Source organism: Peromyscus maniculatus, chromosome 1 (assembly GCF_049852395.1).
Source record: "Peromyscus maniculatus bairdii isolate BWxNUB_F1_BW_parent chromosome 1, HU_Pman_BW_mat_3.1, whole genome shotgun sequence".
NCBI lineage: Eukaryota > Metazoa > Chordata > Mammalia > Rodentia > Cricetidae > Peromyscus > Peromyscus maniculatus.
The window spans coordinates 92,632,875-92,653,775 of record NC_134852.1 but is presented as its reverse complement, the minus strand read 5'-3'; the positions used below and the strand labels follow the sequence as shown (position 1 = coordinate 92,653,775).

The 20,901-nt window shown below is 47.5% G+C and overlaps 1 protein-coding gene across 2 annotated transcripts in view; it reads right to left on the bottom strand.

The window, feature by feature from the left end:
- Pde8a (phosphodiesterase 8A) overlaps window positions 1–20,901 on the bottom strand; it is a 130,587-nt gene that overhangs the window by 19,609 nt on the left and 90,077 nt on the right. For both annotated transcript variants that reach the window (XM_006969981.3, XM_076546029.1), the window contains exons 7-12: window positions 16,377–16,455; window positions 14,881–15,018; window positions 9,878–9,966; window positions 7,982–8,033; window positions 7,858–7,900; window positions 1,400–1,477 (exon numbers count right to left, since the gene is read on the bottom strand). In XM_006969981.3, the coding sequence (XP_006970043.1) occupies window positions 1,400–1,477; window positions 7,858–7,900; window positions 7,982–8,033; window positions 9,878–9,966; window positions 14,881–15,018; window positions 16,377–16,455 (479 nt within the window). The remainder of the gene's footprint in view (window positions 1–1,399; window positions 1,478–7,857; window positions 7,901–7,981; window positions 8,034–9,877; window positions 9,967–14,880; window positions 15,019–16,376; window positions 16,456–20,901) is intronic.

Below are 20,901 nucleotides of genomic sequence, written 5' to 3'. Positions count from 1 at the left end.
TAGGAACAGAATGAAAATGCTTATCAAAATCAGAATAGAGGGCAGCTGGGCAGCATGTACTGTGCTCTTGAAAATTTCTAAGGTCGATTTTTAAGGATGTGAAGTAAAACATTTGCTAATTAGCTCAATTTGGTCATTTCACAATGTGTACATATTCTAAAATAGCATGTTGTCTAAGACACATACACACAATTCTAAAATTTGTCAACTAAAAGAAATTTTTATTTTAAAAATAATTTGAGAAAATAAAAAGCATAAATGCAATGAGGTAAAAATAAATAAGATGCAGACATGTGTCACAGAGAGACTGAAGAATTTGCACACACACACTCACTATCTACTCTTAGGCTCAACAGGTAAGTCTACCTCAGTCTCTGAGTAAAAAGTCAACATAATAAACCCCACTGCATTTCTCTGTACTAATGCCACATAATTAGAAGGGGAGGCAAACACACTGTTAAAATACCACAAGAGTTCTCGGCGCAGGGGGCTCACAGGCCTACCCTAGCGGAGCAGCTACTACCTGTTAATGACTTCTCGGGAGGGAGAATCGTTTTCTTCAGGAATGTGGCCCCTGGTAGGCTGCCTATGCTTCAGTGATTAGCCCTGTGCCCACGAAGACACAGGCAGTATGAACACGGTGGCTAATTAAAAGGGGGGAAGGAGGACACGAGTTGGGGAAGGGGCATGGTGACTGCATTAGAAACAACAAAACACGTTGGTCAGCATGCTTCTGCACGGTCTTAAGTTTTTATTTCAGCTGAGCAAGTTGGCACACACCTGGGATCCTAGCACTGGGAGATGGAGGCAGAAGCATCAGGAGTTCAAGGGTCATCCTGGACTATACAGGGTGTTTGAAGCCAGCCTGGGCTATATGAAACTCGGTTTAAAAATAATTACATTTCAGCCATGTCAGGCATGGCGACACATGCCTTTAACCCCAGCACTGAGGAAGGGGCCAGTCTGGTTGACATAGTGAGGTCCAGGACTACTAGGGCTGTCTCGAAAAACAAAAACAAACAAAAATTATATTTCAATCTAAACTTAAATAATATTTTCTTAGTGAGAGTTTTACAATCTCCAAATTAAGCTCTCCACTTCCAAAGGGTGAGTTTCCATAGTAAACTGCAAACTAACCTATCCTTCAGAATTACCAAATGTGTGTGTGACTGACATCATGATAGCAGACTAACAGACAAGCCTCCTGCAGAGAGTTTAGAAAATCACATAGAATAGCTAGTCCCTAGTTCTTTGCTTTTTCCTTATTATTGACTCATTTCCAAGGCTTACAATGGAGTCTACCTGTCCCAGAAGGACACAGTGCATGGTAACCAGGAAACGACACTGCAGGCCCGCGAGTCCTGTGCTCGGGGCCTACACCCTCCAGTCTGCCACTCACCTTCACTTGCTTTAGAGGAAACCGCCTTGGCATCTATGGAAATTTTCCTCCTCTCTTTATGTTTGCCTGCCTGATTATCTGTGGAAACAAAGCATGAGTCATTTCTTTACAGAGATGTTAGTGACAATACCAGCAAAGGACATCAATGAAACCTTAGGAGTCCACAAGTAAAAGGACTCGAACACCTTTTGAGACCCCAAGAACCCCCGCACTGTGCACGGGAACAAACCACACACACTGTGGCTTGAGGGCCTTCATTTTCTCAGAGCTTTACCAAGTTCAAAGAAAGAAAACAACCAGAAGTGAAACAGAGGGATTTTATCCTCATTTACCCGGTCTCAAAGAGAAAACAACAACAAAACAAAACAAAACAAAACAAAAGGTATTTTCTTTGCAATATCCTGAGAGAACGTTTTTCTCTTTCCTAAGGTCATATGTGGAGCAAGTTTGGGGTGCAGTATGAGGGTAATTTGTTTTTCTCCCCAATTCCTCTTTTCAGTAAAAGATGCCACTGCTAGTGGGCGGTGGTGGTGCACGCCTTTAATCCCAGCACTCGGGAGGCAGAGCCAGGCGGATCTCTGTGAGTTCGAGGCCAGCCTGGGCTACCAAATGAGCTCCAGGAAAGGCACAAAACTACGCAGAGAAACCCTGTCTCAAAAAAAAAAAAAAAAAAAGATGCCACTGCTATTGTAGACTCCAAATAACAGTTCTATGGCTCCTCCCCAGCCCTTGCTCCATCTGCTCACTGACAAAGCGAGCCCACCCTTCCTGCCACCCCTCCATGTGCCTGTGGGTGCCTAGTGTGGTGCTGATGACTAGTGCACAACAATTTATGTCCCCACCTCACACAAAAGCAACCAGGGAGCGACCAGCAGGTGAGTGTAGGAGTGGCAGAGCAGGCCCTGAGTCCACCCCTCACAGCAGGGGGTCGTGCGCCTCTGCCTTGCTCACAAGGCTCGGTCCCAGTGCAGGGCCCCAGTGCTCCTCTGCACCACGGGGAAGGTTCTGCACCTGGTTTTGTCCTGTGGTGCTGGGAATGGAACTTAGGGCCTTGAGTAGGCGAGGTGAGCACTCTACCGCTGAGTTACGTTCAGAGCTCTGCTTCCTGACCCACCACGGCCTGGATCTTCTCTATGTGCATGTGTGTAACAAGGAGGACCTCCTTGTTGCTGACATCTTGCTAGACACAAGGGAGCCCTCTTTCTGGCCACTTCTGTTTGCAGAACCACACTCCCTGGTTCTCTGTCCGCCTCACTCCTCCTTCCATCCTTTCGTGCTCCCCTCTTCCTCGCCCCGGGCAGTGTCAAAGGCTGGCTTCCAGAGGTTCCAGCCTCACTCCTTTCTCTTTGGAGCAAGCACAACCTCCTTCAAAGAACCCTCACTGCTTCTCGCAGCTCTATCTAACTTCCATGTAGCCGTTTTACCCCATCCTCTCCTGAGTTCCAGACTTACATCTCGATGGGTCACTGGCCATCTCCATTTGGATACTTTTTAGCTATTGCAAATTAACTCAACCAAAATGAACTTATCCTTTCTAACTCCGTTGAACCCCCAGTCACCAGACAGGACCTACCCACTTGACCAATTCCCTACAGGCAGCCCACAGAGCCTTCTACACCATCTCATCAGATCCTTCCTAATCATAATGCATCCCTGGCTGATCAGTCCTCAGGGTCAGCATCCAACTCCCAAGGGTGGCACTCGGAATCCTACAGAGCTGGCCCTGACTCTCTAGACCCCCAAGAAGTCTTTATATTTTATCGGTTCATGCCCCCCCCCACCTCTACACCCTGCTACAAACTACTTACTTAAGAATGCCCATTTCTCACGTTACCTCCTTTCCCTAGTTAACTCTGCTTCTCTAGGAAGATACAATTTGGGTACCTTAACCTTCAGGAAACTTCCCACATGTCTCCTCATCCCGTAAGTGAAGGCAACTAACTGGCTTTATTATTGTCTGTCAAGACAACTGTGAGCAATCTGAGGGCCGTCTTTTGTGGCGGCCAGCGACACATCAAGCACACAGCAGATGCTCAGTAAGCACACGCCTGCTTTACTTGACACCTGCACAATCCTGTGCCCAGATAAAAGGGCCGATGTGTGGAACCACCCTGACTCTAGCTTTGCTATTCAGAATCCTCCAGGAGGAGATTACCTCCCTGGCCTTCAAAGGTGTAGCCTGCCCACAACAGCCTGCCTTTCATTTCTCTCTGGTCTGGAGCTTGTCAGCCCAGCTGCTCTGCTCACACTTCTGGAGCAGCCCTGACATCTGCTCCTCTCATCTGAGGTGACACTACACTGGCTCAAGATGCTCACTCCTTCGAGTGGCACCTCCTCTCGACCATATGTAGTGATGAGTGTCTTTCCTTTCTCAGGGCTTCACCATGACTCATGGTTACACCACTGTCTAGTGAGCTGGACTGTGAATTATTTCTGTTCTCTTTCATCCACCCTGCAAACATTTCCCAAGCACTTGCCCTGTGACAGCACCTAAGACTGGGGCTGTGGTTTAGATCTTGACTACCCCTCAAAGGCTCATGTGTTCAGAGACTGTCCCTCCCAATCAGGATGATGCTTTCGGTCCTATGAATGTCACACTGCCCCCTTTGTTCCCTACATGTTCCTTGAGGAATGGCTATGAGAGCTTAGGCAGCGGGGCACAGGGTCAAGGGATGCAGGGCGCCTTTAAGAGATGGAACCGAGTAAGAGGTCTTTAGGTCACCTCGGGATCTTCTCAGGCTCTTCCCTTTCTCTTTATTTTGCTCTGGGCCAAGAAGCAGTGATCTCACTTGACCACACGCTCCTGCCATGTTTGCCTCACCGAAAGCCTAAAGCAACAAGGCTAAATGATCATGGGCCAGAGCCTCCAAAATGTGAGCCAAAATAAATGAGCCCTTCTCTTATCATAAGTCAGATATTTCAGATGTTCCCTTGCAGCATCAGGGATATGTGGATGGATATGTTAAAGTCATATCCTCAAAGGGGGGTGGTCTAGAGCCGAGCAAGGCAGGGGAGCAGAATTATACTAATATTGTCAACTGGAGGGAGAACAGACTATGGCAGAAAAGCACCGTGAGATCAGGATGGGGCTGTGGCTGTGGCAAACAGAGGGAGCAGGGTGCAAGGAGATCCAATTGCCACCGCAACACTTTCAAGTTACTTCATTTCTTCATAAATCCTAGTTCCTCTGCCCCCAACAACCCCATCAGGAATGCTGCTCCCACTGTGTCCCTTAGCCCTTTATAAGTGACTCAGGGACAATTTTCACCCAGCCAGTCGAGGTGGACCGTACAGTCCTGGACTGGGCCCAGCTCCCAGATGCAGCCTTTAGGGCACACCCAGGGGACCACATTCCTAAGAGACTGCAAGCCCTGAAGAAGCACCATGGCCAGGGCTCACACAGTGGGTGCTCAACAGATAACACAGCACTCTGATAAGGTATCATGCCTGTACATGGAAACAACTCGAAATAGGCCTCCATGACTGTCTACAACTCTGCTCTTGGTTTTCTGTCCTAGAAAATGGGGTCCTTAAACTCTGCTCATCTCTTCAGAGACATTAACGTTTTTGTGGCCTGACAGGGCAATCCAGGGAATTCTGGAGAAGCAGTGTTGGGCAATGGAAGACACTGTCTCCAGTCTGCACCCTAATTGCAGGAACCCTTTGGCCTGGAAGCAGGAACTCCAGTCTGGATACAAGAAAGCTGAAGCAGGTATCTTAGCCAACATGCCCACAAGTTCCCGTGCTGGGGCCTTGCAGACTGCAGTGTGTGCCCTCAGGCCCTCAGCAGGGCAGGCCTGTGAGAGAGAAGTACCACCCGCCAGCCCCAAGCTCCCTGGCTACCTCCAATCTCAGACAATGGTCCTCGCCACTCTTCCTGAGAAGGCTTTCTGTTTCTAGAGATCCAAGAACCTCTGCATCTCTTCAGAGAACTGTGATGTGACATCGATAAGCAACAGTTCCAGCCCTGCCAGCCGTAAGAAGACCTGTGAAGTACCTGAGGCCTTGGGCCCACCCTCTTCTGCCTAAACCAAAGCTTGTCATGTGACGGCAAGCCAGAGCAATCAACGTTTATTCTCCAACACTACAACCATTTTGTTGTAGTGAGGTACAGCATCACCCAAAATTACACATAGGCTAAGAGAAATGTAACGTGTGAGGACCTTAGGAATTTCCTAGGCCCCCAGACATCTTTCTCTCGATTGGGGAGTTTCAGGACCTCCCTTTACAGAGGAAGGAGGCCAGGGACTCCCTCTCTCCGCACCTAAGTAGCAGGTGACCTAGGTCAAGTGAGCACCTTTTCAGAGCTGCCCTGGAACAAGTGAAACAAGAAGTGAGGCCCCAAACCTGGATCTCGCCAGAGCCAGTGGTGCCCGGCTATGCTGTTCCCATGGCAACGCCCAGATCAGAGGGGACAGCTGCCTGGCGTCCCCTGGCTCCCGACTCTGGCCCAATCTTAAGGGGTTCTATTTCCTTCTGATAAGCCCTACTTCTGCTTGAAGACTGACTTCTGCTGTCCATGGCCTGATGGCCCACCTGCCCCACTGAGGCCAAACAGCCCCCAGACCTTCAGGGGGCTGCCCAGGGATGCACAGATCAGGTGGGTGGCTCACCTGGGTGACGGCAGCAGCTCCTAGGGAGCATTCATTCATCACACAGGTACAAACGGTGCAGCGCCGTGACACTGGGTAGATTCCTACCTCGCCTGTACTCTGACCGTCACCGACGGCCACCCGAGCCTGTCCTCTGACCGTCACCGACGGCCACCCGAGCCTGTCCTCTGACCGTCACCGACGGCCACCCGAGCCCCGCTCATTCATTTCCTAGCTGCCTAGCTCTAAGCTATCATTTAACTTCCTTGACTCTTGTTTTTTCTTCTGTAGTAAAGGAGTGTTAATAACGGTCATGCCCACTTTGCAGGGCTATTCTGAAGAACTAAAACCAACAAAACACCACGAGCAAACCCCCAGCAACGTGCTCTGTGGACTTGCAGCACAGAGCTCCTGCCGTGGCAGGCAGGCCCCGTCGGCCACTTCAGTTCTCACTCCACAGCTCCCTGCAGCGTGGCTTCTGCCTCACTCTCCACTGAGCCTGAGCGCTCTCAAATGTAAGTCAGAGTCCCGGCATTCCTGCCCAAGTGCCCATGTCCTGCGCTCTCTGGGCCACCCAGCCCTGACCAGGCAGCACTTGTCCCCGCCCTCCGCTGCTGGGGTACACTCTTGCCTCCCCGCTTTGACTCCTTTCTCTGCCTGACTTCTCCTCTTCTCTCAGGGGCTCACTAGGGATCTGCCTCACATGTCCACTGTCATTCTCTTCCATAGCAACTGTGACATTCCCACTTCCACACACACCCCGGGCTCCCTCTCAGCAGTCCCACGCCGTCATCACTTGCTGGTGCTTTTCTGGTCAGAAACATCTGCATCTCAAGTTCTTACCTCTTTGAAGAGCCTAGGAGCCAGTGACCGGCAGATGTTTACTATAAATCTGTACAGCAATAAACAGGACGGCACAGGTAAAGTGGTCCATGTTTACCTCCCCAGTCCTGACCACACCCTCCGTCTCCAGGCTTCAGTCTTCTTCCCAGTCCTACCCCATCAGTTTGTTCCCGCTCCCCTTCTTATTGTCATCTCATTTTCCTGGCCAGTGTTTCCTCTCCTCTCGGTCACAATGTGACCAACACATCCTTCCATGTGAATGGTTTCGACACAATATAAGAACTTCTTAGAGCTCAAGTGTCTCCGTAATATCCCCTACTCCGACACCTTCAGAGACTCCAACTGCCTATGAATAAAAAGCCCGATTTCCTACCTGGCCTTTAGGACTATGATTAATTCCAACTCCTTATCCTGACTTACTCTGCCAGTCTACACACTCCTCCTTCTGGAACACATACCATGTTTTCCCTCTTCTGCATGCCTGAAGGAAAGCCCCCAGAGTCCATCCCCTTGTGTGTGAGGGCGAAAGCAGGAAGCCGCTGGCAACCATGACTTAGGTTTGAAGGAGAAAAGCACTCCCAGCCAGAGAAGAGGCCTGTGCAGCAGGACAAATGGCGGCATCTGAGCAATAATCAGAAGACAGGCCACACCTGCCCGCAGGATGGTGGGCACAACTGTCAGGACAGAGGAAGGTGGCCCTGCTAAAGTACTTGGGCACCACTCAACTCTGTCTGCCTCTTAAAGCTCAGTTCTGGTTGTAAAATCATGCTCCACCCCACACACATGCACACGAGCCATGCGCTGCATCATCAGTTCTTCCCACAAAGGCCAGCACCCAGCCCAGGCACTTGTCGAGATGCCCACAGCACTCAAATCCTTGACCTCAAACCACGCCGGGTAGTGTCGTCGGCGCTAGGAGAACAAGGTCCTGTGCAAACACCACTGTACAGAGCAGGCCCATCAAAGAACGAATCTGTGAGTTTCCCAACACTCAACCTCAAGAACGAATACACGGCCTCATACCTGCTTGACTGTTCATCGGCACAGACTCAGTTACTGTCTCAACCTGAAAAGAAATTTTACAGGCCGTTAGCTTTGATCGCCTAAGCATCCTGCTTGGAACGCAGGTCCGGGGCACCTTGCTTACCTTATCGCTGCCGTTGCACACCCTGATAATGGACACATAGTGTCTAATTTTCCTGTGAATAGAAAACAATGCCTTAGTTTTCTCCTGACTCTAGTTCGGTATAAACAGTTAATTTTTCATTATGAAATGAATACTTCCCTTTAGCAATATATAAAATGCTTTGAGAGCATTTTTTTTTTTCTAATTTTTGTGTATTTGTTGGGGGGGGAGGGCAAGGCCACCAACTGATGAACAGAACTTTACAAACACCCTCTTATGACTTTGGAAAAAAGCAGTGACTTCCCTGGTTATGACAACAGACAATACATGACAGATACATATGCTTCTAACAGAGTACTGCACGTTAGCCTTTGGTTCCCTAACGCCATCTTGACAAGTGTTTATACTAAAGCTCTGAGTTCCAGCAGGCTGCTTACAGCCACGCATGGAGACAGCCACAGGCCACAACAGGCTGAGGTCCCTGCTAGCCTCAGTTAGCTAACGTCTAAAACAAAGCGACGAGGGCTGAGCACAGAAGCGCTGACTTGTCCCATTTATTTATTGTTCCTCAGTTTTTTTCACCCCACCCCCATAATCAAATCCCTATATACTTATCACAAAAAAACAAAAACAAAAACTGGAGAGGACATAACAGAGCAAAGAGTCCGAACAGAGAGCTCCCACAGCTCTGCCTCCCTGAGGCAGTCACCAACTGGCAGCCAAGTCTGCTGACACAGCACGCGAGGAGCTGAGCGCTCAGCACTGAGGGCTGCACCAGGCACCATCATACATGGCAGCCGGGGCTGGGGCCAGAAACCAGACCTCTCTGCGACTCAGTTTCCACATGTGTGAAGTGGAGACACCACTGTGTGCTGTGCTAACAAAACAGAGCTGCACTCAGAAGGAAATGAATCGGCATCTCCCAATAGCCAGGAGCCTGACTCGAGAGGGAAGTGCTTAGAGGACAGAGGTAGCGCCTGATACTGTGGGCCACACTTCCTCTCTTACCTCCTTTCCTTTCCTGAATGCATCATACACTGGGTCTGACTTTATACTTTGCATTTAACAGTATAGTAAGGTTTTTTCCTTACAACTTAATTTTCCATGATCATCATTTACAAAAGTTGTATTTTACTGTTGGGTATTCTGTAATTCATACTCAGAATTTTCTAGAAACTTTCTCTATTATTTTGAATAGGTTCTGAGACAAGGCATCTAAAAATTTTAGGCTCTTGATATATATTTATGATTTACAATATATGTATGTGAGCACATGCATGCTTGCCTATGTGGCCATGTGTGGAGGCAGAGGTTGACATTGTGATGTCTTCCTCAATTGCCTCTCCTCCTCCTCATTATTATTATTATTAATTATTATTAAGACAGAATCTCTCACTGAACTTGGATCTCACCATTTCACAGCTAGACTGGCTAGCCAGCCAGACCCCAGGATGTCCACCCACCAGTGATGGGGTTTCCGGCATGAGGCCACACGGGCTGTGTGGGGAGGGTTGCTAAGGATCTAAACTCAGATTCTCATACTCGTACAGCAGGCACATTCCCCAGTGAGCCAGCTCTCCAGCCCTAACATATCTGTTAGCATCCAAAGTATTTTCCCTGGTGTGGCAGGCCTTTGCAAGAATGACTACTTCCAGTTAGATGAAACGCTTATACACACAGGTAAACTGTGATCTGAATATAAACACTGACGTCTTCTGTCAATCTACACCGCATAAAGAAGACTGTCTCAAGTCAGGTGGCCGGTCCTCAAGGAGCCACCACCCTGGAAAGCCATGCTGAGGCACCTGGCCCTGCTCCAATCCTTTTCCACTTCTGTGAGCAGGTCTGAGTTGACTTAGGAATTCAAAGCAAATTCAAAACACGGACTGCTGATTGAAGCCCATTGTTTGCACTTACCCGCCCTGCCCAATGACAGGTATTATCTTCACATTTTGTTGTATATTATCTCCATTTTTCTTTTGGGTATGGTAAACTCCTTGCCACTCCTATAAATAGAATGTAAGCATCATTACACTTTGGGTTTAAAACATAAACCCAGGAACATTTTCCATTTTGGTTCCAATTCATTTAATCACCATGTAAGAACTTAAGATAAAAAGTGATTCCAATTCAAAATGTAATTCAAGTAACCTGAGATTCCTCCCCCCTCTCAAGTCCACTTGACAAAGGTCAAGTTACCTCAGTGTAAGTGGTCACATGTCCCATGGTCATCTGCTGGCAAGAGAGAACCCCCTCACTCAATGCATTAATGCCACCTCTCTAAACTCCTGCTGGCAGAAGTGAAGACGGGAATTAGCACTTTGCCTTGGTACATAGTGCAGGAGAAATCTCAGGACTAGGGCACAGAAGAGCAGTTTGTGGCCATTACTGTGGTAATGTGGTATTGTGGCTGCCACTAGTTTGTTACTCTGAATGGCTTTAGTCCTTCTGGATTTGGGGGTTTTCAGTCCCCCAAGGGATGGGATGACCCTTGAGCTCAGACTTGAGCTCGGGCAGCAGGAGAACAAGGTGAGGCTGAAAAGCATGGGGTTATGATTTTAAGAGTTCCCATGTACAGCCACGGATGCTTTCGACAGGAAAGGGCATGGCTGTGGAGGAAACAGGGCACACCTTCCTCTGGGGTGATGGGGGCAGCTAGGGATTTGTCATTATCATCTGACCCCTTGTTGGGACAACACCCAGATGTGTTCTTGGCCCTTCAGAACTCTCAGGACCCAGAGCTCTAAGACATTCAGGTACTATTGATTGCTGGGTGACACAATTCTGAAAACAATCATTTTTTAGGACCATGTCAAAAACAGCTAGTTCTGTCTACTGAGTGCTTCAGCAGAGGAACAGGTCACAAACAGTTCAGTTGTGGGTGCAGCCAGCCCAGAGACAGGCTGGGCCCCAAACCAGCAAAGACTAAGCAGGGATCCCCAAGCAAGAAGGCAGTCCTCATCTCCACAGCCCATGGGGTCACCCTGGAAGTAGAAGCTCTAAGAGCACCACCAAAGGCAATGTGGGACACTTGACGTTTGCACAACTACAGGAATATACTTAATCACTGGATATGTAGTTTGGGTGGCTCGATTGAGGTGGGTTCGCACTAGGCAATCTGGCTGGCCTGGGCCTGGCTACACAGACTAGGCTGGTCTCAAACTTGCAGTGACCCTCTTGCCTTGGCCTCCCAAGTGCTATGCATTATACACTTTAAATGAGTGAGTTGTGTTGTGTGAGAATTACATCCCAAGAGAACTGTTACATTATATGAAAACAAAGAGAAGAAACAGCAGGTCAATACGATCAAGACACTAGCACATTGAAAAACAGATTCAGCATATTCTTCTCTAGCTCTTTCTGAATCAACTCAGACAACTGACAGACCCAAGCCAAGGTCTACAGGCCACACCAGCACTACAGTCCCCAAAAGGAGCAGATGATCAAGTTAGTGACTTGGCGGGGGGAACAATGTTAAATCTAAGTTTTTGGGGTCGCCAATGTAAATAAAACAAATGTACTTGGCACAAACCATATTTACTAATCACAAATACAAAAACATTCAGTTATGAATTCCTGGGAAGAAATGTACTTCCTTAGAATGTAGTCATAGAGATTTCTAGTTGGTAAGGCCGACAGCTGGTGAGCTCCGCGGCCAGCCAGTTTGGGGTGCAGTACTCTTGCATAGTCCTGTCCCCAGTGAGCGCCCCGCTGCACACAGTGAGGCCCAGGCTCCCCTGCTGCTGTCTGGCACAGGCTACATACCAGGCTGCGCTTCTGTGGCTATTGATGTAGCCCCTTTGGCAATCACTGTCATAAAATTAAGTCATTGTCATCCAGCTGTCCTGTCCCCAGGGCTGGCACAATGCTTACCCATGGTAAACAATCAAAGAACACATGAGGCCTTTGTTTACGGAGTGGCTGAGGTCAACTACAGAATCCTCGTCACCAGGCTAAGCAATCTGCACACTATACTAAGGGGGCAACATGATAGAAAGCTATCTCACTAAGACCAGCCATGCACTCTACAGGGTGGAGGGATTTGGCCTCCATAATTGCAGGAGTGTGAGGAAGTCCTGGAGCAGATCAGGGCAAACAGCACACACTCAAAGCAAGGGAGTTAGCGGCCAGAGGGATTGGTGATGGGCTTGAAGGAGGCGAAAGACAGCGGGATCAGTTTATTTCAGGGATCTAGGACAAGGTAACTGTGAGGACAGCCTATGGACAGGGACTGACTAGAAAACATACTGGGGTTTTTGTTCATGGAGGGTGAGAGGAAGATCACTGTCTGACAATTTCATTTCAAGTGACAGCAGGATATTGAGGGACAAGAGCAAGGGGGTAAAGGTCAGAGTCCAGGTAATTTGTGGAGGAAACAGAAGGGAAGTAGAGGAGGGAAGTGGAGTTTGTCAGCAAGGAAGGGGGAAGGATCACAGGAAATAAGGAAGGTCAAAGGGTCCTGAGACCACACCTCAGCACTGACAGGCATCTGAATAGTCAACATTTATCCTGCATTGAGAGAGAGGGGTGGGCAGGTAGGTAGATAGACAGACAGACAGATAGGCAGGCAGACAGACAGGTAGGTAGATAGATGATAGACAGACAGACACACAGATGGATATGTGTGTGTGCGTGTGCGTGTATGTGCACGTGTGTCCCAGGGGTGGGGCAACAAAAGGGGAAAGTCAAGATGTCTAGACAGGGAAAGCCATGTAAAGCTTAGCTTCCTGAAAGACAGAGGTTATAAGGCCCTGACAGGGGAGTTACAGGGAAGAAGAAAAAGGATACAAGGAAGTATACATATGAACCTAAAAAATCAAGTTAGCCTCTCTATCTACCCCAAAGAGAGCAAGAGATAGGAAGGTTTGTGGCATGATGGGTGTCTGTAATACTCTGCTTCAATAGCATGGGGATTTTTCCTCTGGCCCAGGGTTTCCTGATGCCTACAGCTTTGGCCATCTGACCATTTTCTGAATCTTCTCTCCCTGCCATATTGGTACCCAGTGGACATTTGAGCTGTCCTTGCTGACCACAGCATGATGGTTCCACAAGGCCACTGACCCCTCCACTAGCTCTTCCCCTACAGAGACTGGGTCAGACAGACTGTCTACCCTCTCACCTCAGTGAACCAACAGGTCATTGACAATGGGTAAAATCACCTTTTCACACTCCCTAAAAGCTCGGAAATGTCCTAAGTGGCCAGACTCCTTTCAGAAACAGAGTAGCAAATAGGCCAGTAACACTTGGCCTTTCTGGGTTTTGCTCATAATCATGCCAAGTCTCTAGAGAGGAGTTTCTGCTATTCTGATTTGAGGCTTTCTGCACGGGTCCCCAACAGTGTCAATCCTGCAGAATGGAAGTACTGTGTGCACCAGCCTGATACACTGACCGCATGCCCTGTTCCCACTGGCCCTCCTCAGTAAGAGGGATCCAGCATGCCTGGCAGGGGTTCAGACTAGCTGAGATCCAACAATAAAAACACTGGCTTAAAAAAAGCCAGGCATGCAGGCATGCTGGTACACACCTTTAATCCCAGTATTGGGGAAGGAGAAGCTGGTGGATCTCTTGAGTTGAGGTAGCCTGGTCTACAGAGAGAGACCCTATCTCAAAACAAATCAACAACAGAGCCTCTGGCTCCAAGTATCGCCAAAGGACAAAAATGACAGAACTGAACGGCTCTGGGAAAGCCCTGAAGAGAACAGTCACCTACGGCAGTGCGTCAGAGCAGAGGCCTCTGTCCATCTGTCTTTATCACTCTCTCCCCAGAAGCCCCTCCACTCTAGTAAGACAAACAGCACCCTGATTTTAAAACTTGAAGGGAGGAGGGTTCAGGCAGTGCCTAGCTAATCCTGAGTCCTGAGTGTGCTGCTGGGCCCTTGCCTGCTCTTTCTAGGTTCTTCTTCTGTTTTTCATTTGCTTACTTTGAGACAGGGTTCCTCTACACAGCCCTGGCTGTCCTGGATCTCACTCTGTAGACCAGGCTGGCCCCAAACTCACAGAGATGGGCCTGCCTGTGCCGCTGGTGTGTGGCAATGAAAGGTGAGTGCCACCACGCCCAGCCTCTGTGCTCCCAATTCAAGGCAATCTCTGGTTCTTGCAGCCACAGGAAAGCACAGGAGCTATTCCCTGTGCCCCCCCACCCCGTGCAACCCACCCCCCCCAGCCGAGAGAGGTGTAACCTGTGCATGGCCCCTGCCTGCTGGCACTGGGGAAGAAGGACGGCTACTGTGGCCTGGGCAGCCGGCAGCACACCGCCACAGTAACCGTCACAGCCTTCTCTCAAGTGTGAAAAACAAAGGCGTTCACCAAGAAAATGGAAGGTAACTGATCCGACTCTTTTTCTCATCACACCAAAAGCCCGGCCCCAGGGCAGTGCGGCCAGGCCGCAGCAGAGGAGGTCTGGCTGGCTGCACGGCCTCTGGTCTGCTCCTTTAGCACTGGGATCATACAACCTTTCACACTGCAACAGCGATCCCTTCTGTTTCCAGCTCTGAAAACAGGCTCCCTGAGGGAGGTGGTCTTGTTCTGATCCTCCTTCTAGGGAGAATTCAGCGTGGAGCTTGGCACACAGCAGGAGTTTGAGAATTGCTCAGTGAATGGCTGAGGGTGTGCTGCCGAACTGGCGACCCTTACCCAGAACCAGGTGCCAACATCTACCCCTTCAGAGATCAGCTATTAGAAACACCAACTTATTCACCCATCACTCAGATAAAAACAACAATTTTAAGGTCAATTCCAGTGACTCTGCTTACTGGCTAATCATATTGCATTCTTGGCTTCGGTTTCTGCATCTGTAAAGTGAGAGTAACAGGGACTTCTGGGAAAAGGGTAGGGCTGAGGTCACCTGCTCCACAGGTGCCAATGAACACCACGTCTCCCCTCTTACCTGGAGGCGATAACGGTCCTAGCATCCCACTCACCTTGCCTATGGTGATACACGAGTTTATGGCGTCAAGCAAGTCCCCTTTCTTTTCATTTATGGGCACTTGGGCTAACTCCTTCCCTATCAATTCCCCTGACTGATAACCCATCGTTGTTTCAAATGCAGGGTTTGCATACTGGAAAGAGACAAAGAAAAAAGAATAAGTGAACTCAGAAGATGTTTTGAAAAGATAACAGCCTTCCACATAAGCACCACCCCGCCCGCAGCAGCCTGGGCTTTGTCATCAATGATCCAGGGCCACAGAAGCTTCGTGCGGGAGAAGCTTCTGCTGGAATGGCACATGGCTGGGCTTCCTGCTCTGTCTAGGGCTCACTCCAACTTCGAGGAGGACAAGGAAGGCCTGTTCTCAGGACAAACCCAGGCTGCCGCCCCCGAGCTGCCCGGATGCTGCTACAGTGAACTAAAGCAGCAGGCCGGGCTGTAACACACCCAGGCTCTGCCCCGGACCTCTGCAAGTCACCAGTGCTCACTGGTCGGGAGGAAGAGGACACGCCTTTCTGGTTAACTCAAATGACTAGTGTGTGGAAAGCAGGCGACAAGCTGGGAAGTGTTTATAGATGCAAGTTTCAAATACAACGAAGACAAGGGAAAGTGTTCCAATGCCGAGCATGTGTTGGTGACAACGACGAGTCAGAAATGATAAAGCAGAAACTGGCAGTGGTTATCAAGACAGTGAGCACTTTACACACATCCACTCGGGTAATCCTCAAACCTTATGAAAGGCACGTGGCTGCTGTTACTGTCTCTCCCATTTGTCAGAGAAAGCAGATTCAGCTGGATCAAGTAACTGGCCCAGAGATGCACGGCTGAGGCAGACAGAGCCTGTGCCCTCAACTCCTGGCCTGTGTTGCCTCTTGGCACCAACTCCCAAAGTCACCACCAATAGCAAAATAGTAAGTCAGATTCGGTGATCTGAAATCAATGGAGTTCATTCCCAGACTAGAGGAATGTTACCCCCAACAGCTGCGTCTTTTAGTAAAAGCCATGCTATCTTTATAGACACCTATCTGTCTCTTACAGAACCCGCTTTGCTAACGATGGTAGTCTAGTCTGTTACTTTCTGCATTTGAACTGTTTTGAGTAAGTTTCTATACATTTAACCTGCCTGCAAAAACAGAGAGGAAAGATGGAAGCGGAGCGGAGCGAGCCTGCGTGTGGCCGCCTGGCAGGCAGCCCTCCTGTTGACAGACAAGCTCCTAGTTAAGCAAAAGCCACCGCCCCAGGAAGAAGAATGAGAGAAGACCTGGCATATCTACATTTCTAAGTACCATAAGGAGTCGTTATCTTTTCTTACCTAGAGAGTTTATTTTACATTACATATTTTATTGATTTTGCTCTTACAATCACCTCAGGGGGGAAAAAGTGCCCTCTTGTACTTAAAAAAGAAAAAAAAAATCAAACTGTAGGGCTACTGTCCTAAAAATGAGAACAAACAAATTGAAGCTATAAGCATAAATTTCCAAAATAACAAACCTGTATAATGTGGTCTTCACTTGTAATTTCAATTGCTTCTTGACTTTTCTCTAATGCAGTGAATACTGAGTTACAAGCCCTTTATGGATAGAAACAAAAGGACTGATAAATGTATTTACATTGATTGTAATTACTAAATCTCACACAATCTCAGGGTATTATAGCAGCTTATTGAAATGTCTTGTGCCTGGCAGACAGAGGCTACTGTGTGCTCAGAAAGAGAAAGGGGAAATACTTAGAACATAAAGAAGAACTTCTATAGCCCTAGTATTCAGGATCGTCACTCGCACACCAGGATGGTCACACAGCCCCTCCAGGAGTGTCCTTTCTCAACACTAAAGAAGCTTCATAAGGACTAACTGAAAGGAGAGATTCAAGATTGCTGCACAGAGCCTGGAGAGGGGAGGCAGCCAGCCATGTGAAGGAATTATTTTAAACAAATTATTTTCATAGTATTGGGGGTATCTGGAATGACCAACTTTGTAGTCTGCTTTCTGCACTTAGCCTGACTCTGTGAGCATATTCCCACCCTTCGTGTCTGAAATGCTTTCTTAATTATACAGGTAACAAATGTTTAGACAAAATTTAGAAAATACAAACAAGGTAGCTTATTGCTCCACTATAAGAATAAGATGGGTAATAAACATTAGTGATACCCTCATACATTATTGGTAGGAATGTAAAATTGGTCCTGCTCCCATTTTGGAAAACAGTCTAGAAGTTCTTTAAATGGTTAAACATGGGATCATCATATGATCCAGCTATATCCACTCTTCACTATGTACTTAATAAAAATGAAAACTTGTACATAACAGTTGGCAAGTACAAAGAGTCCAAATGTCCACTAGTGAAGAATCAATAAGTAAAATGTAATCTATACAGATGCTGGAAAATTATACAGACATAAAGACCAGTGAAGTCCTGATTATATGCTATGGTATAGATCTACCTTGAAAACATTATATTTAAATGTAAGAAGTCAGTTACAGAGGACCATATACTGTGTATAATTCCAATTTTTATATGAAATGTCTAAAATAGGCAAATCCACACATAGAAAGTAAAATAAGGTTGTGGGCCCCGGGTTAACAAAAATGTTCTAGAATTGTGGTGATGAGTGCATAACCTGGGAATGTGATAAACATCACTATGTACCTTAAATAGATAAATGATATGATATGTGAAGTATATCTCAATCAAGTTGTTCAAAAATAAGCAAGATCAGAACATCTGAACTCAATGCTTAGACATATCCATGTTAGGTACTCTAAGGAGTCTCTTTTATGAACATATAGGTCAACATATATGTCTATAAAACAGTCATTGTTACAGTTTTACGGTCTCCTTTTCTCACTGAATATACATCAGTAATTATAGTCCTCCATCACCACATTTAATCACCTTATAGTATTTATTATAAGGTTACAAAAGAGATGTAGTCCACACACTCCCATGATGAGGCACACAGGCTCTTCCAGGCTCTGTTTTAGATAAGCTACCCTCCCCCAGCATGACCAGAAGGCCCGGGGGCCTCTCAAGACTAAACAGACAGGTGACTGCCTGCTTGGGCACAAGGTGCACAGACAGTCAGTCACCGTAAACTCTAAAAGGTGCTCTGCTGTCACATATTCCTGCTAATAAAGCTGTTACTTTATAACAAACAGAAGCCTGTGAGATGGCCCCAGGGGAAAGGGCCTGCTGTTCAGCCAGACATCCTCAGTATGATCTCCAGGGCTCGTATAATTAGAAAGAGGGGACCAACTCCGAGTTGTCCTCTGACCTCCACATACACACTGTGCATGCCCACACCCATGTCCACAAACCCACAACTCCCAACACCCATGTCAGACAGCCCACAACTGCCTGTAACCCCAGCTCCAGGGGAATCTGATGCCTCTGGCTTCTGCAGGCACCTGTACACATTCCACACCACACACCGCCACCACCACCACCCCTGCATAGACATAATTAAAAATAAAAATAAAACCCTAAGAAACAAAAGAGTGGCTGATGAGGTAGCTCAGTTGGTAAAAAGTACTTGGGAGACAGAAGCAGGCAGAGATCTACCAGCCCACGCCTGGTCTACACAGTGAGTTCCAGGCCACAAGCCAATCAAATATTTTGCTTAATTTTGAGCATTTACGTGGCTCTACATTTAAGCTTTTAGTTTACTGGTGGCTATTTGGGGTAGGGAGGGAAACTGGGGTACATTAATTTCTTTTCCAACTAAGTAAGCCGTTGTCATGGTCCTATTCACGGAAACCTCACTTTTTCGTGTTGATTGAACACCATGTTGACCAGGTCCCAGGCTTTAAACAGACTCCGGCCTGTTTCTAGACTTTACAGAGTTTGTGACTTAGCAGTGACAAGGCTGCTTCTTAGAACACGCTTCCCTCTACTCCACCACCTCTATCCCACATCCCCCTCCCTGTCATAGTTTTTCTCTTTTCCTCTGTAATGCACATCTCCGTTGGCTGTCAGCGAGAACAAGGCACGATGGGAGATGAGAAAGGGAGCAGAGCCTTAGACAGATGCAGGACAGTCTTGGGAGCCACATCTGGAGTCTGGACTTCACCTTGAACTTAGTGGAGTATTCAAGACGGAGAGATTAATGGGAGTTACATGTTATTTCAGTGTGAAAAACAGATAAGAGGAAGTCAGGGCTAACTGTAGGGAGACTGACTCATGGATTCAATAATCCAGGCACATAGACAGTGACCTGACTCTAAGAGGAGTGGAGAGGAGCCATGAGGTAGGGCTGATGGGAGGCAGTGAGGAACAAGACTTGGGAGTGGGTAAAGGAGCCCCAGGGGTTTGACGCAGGACTATCCGCTGACACTGCTGTGTCCACTATGCTAGGGCACCGAGGAGGGAAGTTGGACGTTAGCTCCATTCAGAGATGGGTAAGAAAACAAGTATGGTATTAGAGATGTAAATCACGGCCAAGTGTGGTGGCGCACACCTTTGATCCCAGCACTCAGGAGACAGAGGCAGGTGGATCTCGGTGAGTTCAGGAACAGTCTGTGAGACACAGTGAGACCCTCCAAACAGATAAATACATCAGTACATGTGAGTGATGAATGAATGAATGCTGCCAGCTCCTTGTGAGCGCCAAGCTGAGTCAGGTGACTTCTCTGAGCTCTCTTTCCACACCCAGCCTTTAGACATCATTCTGCCTATGAAGTGCTTCTCTTTCCTGCATATGGAGCCTTGTACTGGTCCCTACAAATTGTAACACAAATTGTAATGCTTTTCCCCACCTCAGGCATATACATACAGAACAACAGCCTCTCTCTTTGATCCTCAATAAAGAAAATGTTAAATAGTTAGATATGGGAATGCAGAATAAAGAGAATGGCTGGTTTTATTTTCCATCTGTGAACCTGGTAGTATTTTAAAACTTTTTCTTACTTATTCTACAAATATCTAGGCTTCTACTCATTTCTTAAAAAAGAGAAAAGAAAAGAAAAGAAAATCTCAGCTTCACATGGTGGCATAGCGTTATAATCCAAGCACTCTGGACGCCAAGTAATGAGGATTCCAAGTTCAAGCTACCCTGGGGAATAGAGTAAGATCCTGTCTCAAAACAAAAGAAAAAGTTTTCTTCATCAAAAACAAATTCTAACCAATCATGGTGGCTCAGGACTGCAGTCCCACAGTTGGGAGACAGAGGCAGGAAGATCAGGAGTTCAAGGTCAACCTCAGCTACACAGCAAGTTCCCATGCTACATGAGATCCTGTCTCAAACAAAAAGAGAATTAATGACAAAATTGGCATTGTAGAGTAGGAAAAAGTATCAGCTGACAGAGAAAAATGGCAATATTTTGGGTATAGCATATTTAGAGTATTTCCCCCTTAGAACACAAACCAGAAAATTCAGTATGTGTGATTTTGTAGCTTATTGTTTTCTCATTTACTACTGCTTTGAGGCCTGCTGTTTAAACAGGAGGCTTTCAAACTCCAGTCAGTCACATGACCACTCATTAGCCTGCTGCTGTGGAGTACTCCTTTACACTGTGGGAAGACAGTCACAGTGATTGGTTTAATAATGAGCTAAACAGCCAGCAGCTGGCAGGATTTGGGGAGCAGAGAGAATGCTGGGAAGAAGAAGGGTGGAGAAGCCAGACAGACACAGAACAAGTCAGACACACAAAATGGGATGGAGGTAAAAGCCACGTGGTAGAACATAGATTAATAAAAATATGGGTTAATGTAAGTTATAAGAGCTAGTTAGGAAGAAACCTAAGCTACTGACCGAGGTTTCATAATGAATAAGTCTCTGTGTCATTTGTTTGGGAGCTGGCTGGCAGGACAGAGAAAGACTAGCTACAGTTTGCCTGAGAAGCACTGGCAGCCTCGCATCCATCACATCTTTAAAATAAAATGTATGCCTAGAGGCCAGAGTCCACACTGCTACTTCCTCGACTGTTCTCCATGGTGTGTTTTGAGTCAGGGGCTCTCACTGAACCTGGAACTCACTGACGTGGCTAGACTTCTGGTCAGCAAGCCTCAGGGAGCCTTGTGT